Source organism: Triticum dicoccoides, chromosome 2B, assembly GCF_002162155.2.
Source record: "Triticum dicoccoides isolate Atlit2015 ecotype Zavitan chromosome 2B, WEW_v2.0, whole genome shotgun sequence".
Taxonomy (NCBI): Eukaryota; Viridiplantae; Streptophyta; class Magnoliopsida; order Poales; family Poaceae; genus Triticum; species Triticum dicoccoides.
The window spans coordinates 798,370,092-798,377,111 of NC_041383.1; the positions used below are offsets into that span (position 1 = coordinate 798,370,092).

The window sequence follows — 7,020 nt, forward strand, 5'->3', positions numbered from 1 at the left end:
GATGGAGGTCTTCGATCAGATCTGGGTGAAAACCTGCTATTGGCTATTGCCTAGGCCGGCGATGGCGACGCTGTCTGCATCGTTCCCTTCCTGAAGGCATCGTCATGGAGAAGTTCAAGGCCACTCTCTGCTACCTCCGGGGGAAACCCTAGATCAGTAGATCGGATGACGGCGGCTCTCTAGTGTCGTTTCCCCCCTGGGGGCGTCATTCTTGGAGGTGCACACGGCTCGAGGGACTAGAGGACGGCGACTTTGGTGGAGCGGTGCTTCATCTTTCACATTGATGGTGGCGGATCTCAGCGGCATGGTGCTGTGGAGACTCGGCGTCTGATGCGCGGAGATGGACTCGTGCAGGAGGAGGAAGCTGTCTGGCGTCATGGTGACGTCGATGGCAGAGTGGCCAGACAAGGTAGAAGCCTCAATATGATCTGAAGATGGACCTGTGGAAGATGGCGGCGACGACACACGAGTGCGTCTGACCGGATTGTGCCCCAGACCCGGTATGTGGCTCGGCTGGGGCTTCCGAATGAGTTTCGGCTTCCGGCTTTTGATGTTAGGCTTAGGTGAGTATTTTGGGTAGTGGCCCAGCTAGCACCCCCTAATCATTTTGGATAGGAGTAGCGGCATATGTTGCCAAGATGGTGGATTCAGACACATTGTTGTAACACTTTGTACGGTCCTCGAGAATAATCAATAAAGTGGCCGTATGCATCTCCCAGATGCAGAGGCCGGGGGTCCTTTTCTAAAAAAAAGCCACCTCATCACCTTCCAGCCAGAGGTCAGCATGATGTGCCGGAACAAGGCCACCTCCATGACCGTGTTCATGGCGACCGCGGCGTCCATGGGCGGCATGTTCGAGGACAGGAGGCCCGGGTCCATGCCAAAGAGAGGCGTGGCAGTCATGTCGAACACGAGCCTTGTTGTCAAATCTTGCAGGTCGAACGTGGTCCCGGTGCTCGCCATGTGCATGAGCACCGGGAGGAGGCCGTTCTCCACCTTGTCGTGGCAGCAAGCGGTCATACAGGCAAGCAACCGTGGGTTGCTCAAGACTCTCCGGGCTCTTGCGCGTTGCCGACGCCAGGGCTCGCCTTCGGTGGTGAAGAAGCTGCCACCCGCGATGTCAAAGATGGCTGCGAACTCCGCGCCCTTGGGGAAGTTTGCATGGTTCGTCGTGAAGATGTGCCGGACGTTGGCCGGTTCGCATGTGATGAAGAACCGCAACCCGGTCCCAGGCAGGCCGTACGCCCTGAAGTTGTGGCCTGATCCGGCGAGGACGACGGCGAGGTAGTCGTGCAGGTTGTGGAAGTTGGCGATAAGGTAAGGGAACACCCCCACTATTGGCCAGTTTATGGGGAGCACTGATGGGTTCTTTGATCTGCTAGACCTGAGGTACAACATGTAGAGGGGAACAATAATGATGGCGAATGTGGAGATGAGCAGCTCTTGCGAGAACAAGGTCGACATTTTTTCCAGTAGCTAGTGTGGGGAGATGCTAGTGCTTGGGTGTATGCTGCATGGACATGCCGATGGCTCCATTTATAGAGAGAAGTTCCCTCTGCCATCAGGCATATGGTTCGATGGACGCATTAATACAGTCAACGATGAGAGTTGCTTAACGATAAGTACTACATATCTCCAGAATGCCAAAAATCCAATTTTTTTTGCTTAACCCCATGCTGCATTAATTATGATGTTGTATATAATCAGTGGTGTATGATCTATCGTGGAGAAGACACTGTCTACAACAAGGCCTTGGTTTAGAAGACACTATCTTTGATTAATTCTGTTTCACATATGTCACTATCCAGTCCATCACACGTACCCGGCCCCCGGTCATCTTCCACCACGATCTCAAGTCGGTGCATGCATATGCATATGGTCTACCATGTGCCCATACTAATTCGGGATGAAAACAACGTGTATGCATGCAGCTGGTAGATATCATGGCCAGATGTATTTCAGGCATTAATCACCTCTGGTCGGTGCATCCACCACCACAGAACATATCATGGCGAGATGTATTGATAGCTGATCGGTCACCACAGCGAAAAACAGTAGTAGGAAGACCCCTACTCGCCATTTTATATTATATCAAAGGGCGCTGATCTGCGCCGGTGCGTCGGCCCAACCGTTGGGCCGGTCCAGCACCAGCCGTCCGATGCGCCAGCCAGGGCTGTCAGATCTGCGTGAGATTCCTTCGAGAAAAATCTCCCCACCGCAGCCGCTCCCCGCCGCACCGCACCGCGGGACGCCCCCGCCGGTCGTTGACCTCGCAGCAGCCTGCACCTCGCCGCACCAGCCTCGCCACGGATGGCAGCTAGCCACCTCCGCCGTCGGCCGCACCTGGGCGACGAAGCCGTCGCAACTCCGCCGCCGCCGGCCATTGACACATGCAACACTCGCCGCGGTTGCAGCTAATCCGTGAATGGACGTAGCAAAAATTCAGACAGTTGTAGCAAAAACGCCGCCGGAACTCGCCGCCGCGCTTGAAGCACCATGGCCTCGTGAATGGATGTAGCAAAACACGTCTCCAGTAGTAGCAAAAAACAAGGTTGTTGCAACAAAAATGTCGTAAAAAAGCACCACAGCTTCATGAATGGATGTAGCAAAAACACAGACGGTAGTAGCAAAACTTTGACACGGTTGTAGCAAAAATGGCCACCGTCGCCGTCGCCGGTCGCAAAAAATAGCCGCCGTTGCAAAACCAGAATACGGTTGTAGCAAAAAACCAGGCTACTTCCAACAAAATTAAAATACGGTAGTAGCAAAACTTGGTCTGATCCAGCAAATCAAAAAAGATGATAGCAAAAACTGTTTCCAGTTCTAGCAAAAAAAGACACTGGTTCCAGCAAATCATGATGCCGGTACAAGTAAGAATAAATGCCGGTTATAGCTCATGATTTGCCGGTTGTAGCATGTTGGAGTTGCCGCGGATGTTGGTTGTAGCTCCTCGCATTGTCGCTTCCAGCTTCTCTGACGACAGCTTCCAGCAAAATTGCTTGTGGTTTGCAGCACCGGTGGCAGCCTGCGGTCATCCTTGGTCGCTGCCGTCGCGTGCCACCGGTTGCCACTCCCGCTCGTCGTCGTTGTATCATGGTCGCCGCCGTTTGAAGCGCCCAATCCCACGCCGCAAGCTGGGTTGCCGCACAACCGCGCTGATGGATGGGCGGCCGATCGCCGGTGTAGCGCGGGGCAGGTGGATGGCGGCCGCTCGCCGGAGTAGCGCGGGGATGAGTGGATGGCGGCTGCTCGCCGGAGCAGCAGGGGCATGTGGATGATGGCTGCTCGCGACATCGACGGCGGTCATCACCGGCAAGAGTTTATTTGGGGAGCAACGGGGAGAAGATGGGCGAGAGGATAAGGAAAGGAATAAATGGTGGAGTGAATCGTGCGGGATGATAGAGACAGGCTTAAGCGGTGGTGGGTGGGCCTGTTGCTAGCGTGGACTTGACCGGCGGAGTTTCAGCCGGTCGACCGGCGTGAAACGTTTCCCTATATCAAATGGGATATGTGCACAGGAGCGGATCAGATCAATCACAAGGCATCTAACCAGAATTTCATGCCTTCTTTAAGGCTAGTCCGAGCACTATGTATAATCTTTTTGCCAGAAAATTTCCGATCTATCCGATCTATTCATCAACTGTCAAGGCAGTACAAAAACACTAGAGGTAAAAATTACATCCACATCCACAAGAGAGCCTTGGCTCAGTGGTTGGCCATGCAGTTATGCAGTCTAGCGGCCCGAGTTCAATTCCTAGAATTGACAGGTGATCGGCGGCGGCGGAGGGTCTCTCCTGAAGGAAATATGCCCTAGAGGCAATAATAAAGTTATTATTTATTTCCTTATTTCATGATAAATGTTTATTATTCATGCTAGAATTATATTAACCGGAATCATAATACATTTGATTAACGGGGTCACATCATTAGAGAATGATGTGATTGACTTGACCCATTCCGTTAGCTTAGCACTTGATCGTTTAGTATGTTGTTATTGCTTTCTTCATGACTTATACATGTTCCTATGACTATGAGATTATGCAACTCCCATTTACCGGATGAACACTTTCTGTGCTACCAAACGTCACAACGTAACTGGGTGATTATAAATGTCCTCTATAGGTGTCTCCGAAGGTACTTGTTGAGTTGGCGTATTTCGAGATTAGGATTTGTCACTCCGATTGTCGGAGAGGTATCTTTGGGCCCTCTTGATAATGCACATCACTATAAGCCTTGCAAGCAATATGACTAATGAGTTAGTTGCGGGATGATGCATTACATAACGAGTAAAGAGACTTGCCGGTAACGAGATTGAACTAGGTATTGAGATACCGACGATCGAATCTCGGGCAAGTAACATACTGATGACAAAGGGAACAACGCATGTTACTATGCGGTTTGACCAATAAATATCTTCGTAGAATATGTGGGAGCCAATATGAGCATCCAGGTTCCGCTATTGGTTATTGACCGGAGACGTGTCTCGGTCATGTCTACATAGTTCTCGAACCCGTAGGGTCCGCACGCTTAACGTTAGGTGACGATTTATATTATGAGTTATGTGTTTTGATGTACCAAAGGTAGTTCGGAGTCCCGGATGAGACCAGGGACATGACGATAAGTCTCGAAATGGTCACGACGTAAGGATCGATATATTGGACGACTATATTCGGATATCGGAAAGGTTTCGAGTGATTCGAGTACTTTTCGGAGTACCGGAGAGTTATGGGAATTCGTATTGGGCCTTAATGGGCCATACGGGAAAGGAGAGAAAGGCCTCAAAGGGTGGACGCACCCCTCCCCATGGACTGGTCCGAATTGGACTAGCGAGGGGGGGGCGCCCCCTTCCTTCCTTCTCCTTCTCCCTTTCCTTTTTCCTATTCCATGTGGGAGGAGGAATCCTACTAGGACTAGGGAGTCCTAGTAGGACTCCACACTTGGGCGCGCCCTATGAGGGCCGGCCTCCTCCTCCCTCCATACTTTATATACGTGGCTAGGGGGCACCCCATAGACACACAAGTTGATCTGTTGATCTCTCCCAGCCGTGTGCGGTGCCCCCCTCCACCATATTCCACCTCGGTCATATCATAGCGGTGCTTAGGCGAAGCCCTGCGTCGGTAGCAACATCATCACCGTCATCACGTCGTCTTGCTGACGGAAATCTCCCGTGAAGCTCTGTTGGATCGGAGTTCGCGGGACGTCATCGAGCTAAACGTGTGCTGAACTCGAAGGTGCCGTACGTTCGGTACTTGGATCAGTCGGATCGTGAAGACGTATGACTACATCAATCGTGTTGTGCTAACGCTTCTGCTTTCGGTCTACGAGGGTACGTGGACAACACTCTCCCCTCTCGTTGCTATGCATCACCATGATCTTGCGTGTGCGTAGGAAATTTTTTGAAATTACTCCGTTCCCCAACAGTGGCATCCGAGCCTGGTTTTATGTGTAGATGTTATATGCACGAGTAGAACACAAGTGAGTTGTGGGCGATACAAGTCATACTTCTTACCAGCATGTCATACTTTGGTTCGGCGGTATTGTTGGATGAAGCGCCCCGGACCATCATTATGCATATGCTTACATGAGACTGGTTCTACCGACGTGCTTTGCACATAGGTGGCTGGCGGGTGTCAGTTTCTCCAACTTTAGTTGAACCGAGTGTGGCTACGCCTGGTCCTTGAGAAGGTTAAAACAGCACTAACTTGACGAAATATCGTTGTGGTTTTGATGCGTAGGTAAGAACGATTCTTGCTCAGCCCGTAGCAGCCACGTAAAACTTGCAACAACAAAGTATAGGACGTCTAACTTGTTTTTGAAGGGCATGTTGTGATGTGATATGGTCAAGACATGATGCTAAATTTTATTGTATGAGATGATCATGTTTTGTAACAGGGTTATTGGCAACTGGCAGGAGCCATATGGTTGTCGCTTTATTGTATGCAATGCAATCGCCCTGTAATTGCTTTAGTTTATCACTAAGAGGTAGCGATAGTCGTATAAGCAATAGTTGGCGAGACTACAACGATGCTACGATGGAGATCAAGGTGTCGCGCCGATGACGATGGTGATCATGACGGTGCTTCGGAGATGGAGATCACAAGCACAAGATGATGATGGCCATATCATATCACTTATATTGATTGCATGTGATGTTTATCCTTTATGCATCTTATTTTACTTTGATTGAAGGTAGCATTATAAGATGATCTCTCACTAAATTTCAAGGTATAAGTGTTCTCCCTGAGTATGCACCATTGCGAAAGTTCTTCATGCTGAGACACCACGTGATGATTGATTGAGATAAGCTCTATGTTCAAATACAACGGGTGTAAGACATTTTTACACACGCAGAATACTTAGGTTAAACTTGACGAGCCTAGCATATACAGATATGGCCTCGGAACACTGAGACCGAAAGGTCGAGCGTGAATCATATAGTAGATATGATCAACATAGTCATGTTCACCATTGAAAACTACTCCATCTCATGTGATGATCGGACATGGTTTAATTGATTTGGATCACGTGATCACTTAGATGATTAGAGGGATGTCTATCTAAGTGGGAGTTCTTAAGTAATATGATTAATTGAACTTTTATTTATCTTGAACTTAGTCCTGATAGTATTTTGCAAATTATGTTGTAGATCAATAGCTCGCGTTGTTGCTTCCCTATGTTTATTTTGATATGTTCCTAGAGAAAAACTATGTTGAAAGATGTTAGTAGCAATGATGCGAATTGAATCCGTGTTCTGAGGATTATCCTCATTGCTGCACAGAAGAATTATGTCCTTGATGCACCGCTAGGTGACAGACCTATTGCAGGAGCAGATGCAGACGTTATGAACGTTTGACAAGCTCGGTAAGATGACTACTTGATAGTTTTGTGCACCATGATTTACGGCTTAGAACCGGGAGTTCAAAAATGTTTTGAACGCCATGGAGCATATGAGATGTTCCGAGAGTTGAAATTGGTATTTCATACTCATGCCCGTGTCGAGAGGTATGAGTCCTCTAACAG

General features: G+C 49.3%; 1 protein-coding gene across 1 annotated transcript; it reads right to left on the reverse strand.

Annotated features, from left to right (window-relative positions):
- Window positions 1-541: 541 nt before the first annotated feature.
- Window positions 542-1,495, reverse strand: LOC119366408 (noroxomaritidine synthase 1-like). Its single transcript, XM_037632141.1, has one exon. The coding sequence runs from the start codon at window positions 1,462-1,464 to the stop codon at window positions 691-693; it is 774 nt and encodes a 257-aa protein (XP_037488038.1). The 5' UTR covers window positions 1,465-1,495; the 3' UTR covers window positions 542-690.
- Window positions 1,496-7,020: the final 5,525 nt, after the last annotated feature.

Excerpts from the sequence above, each read along its gene's own strand:
- LOC119366408 (XM_037632141.1), bottom strand. The coding sequence starts at position 1,464 with ATGTCGACCTTGTTCTCGCAAGAGCTGCTCATCTCCACATTCGCCATC.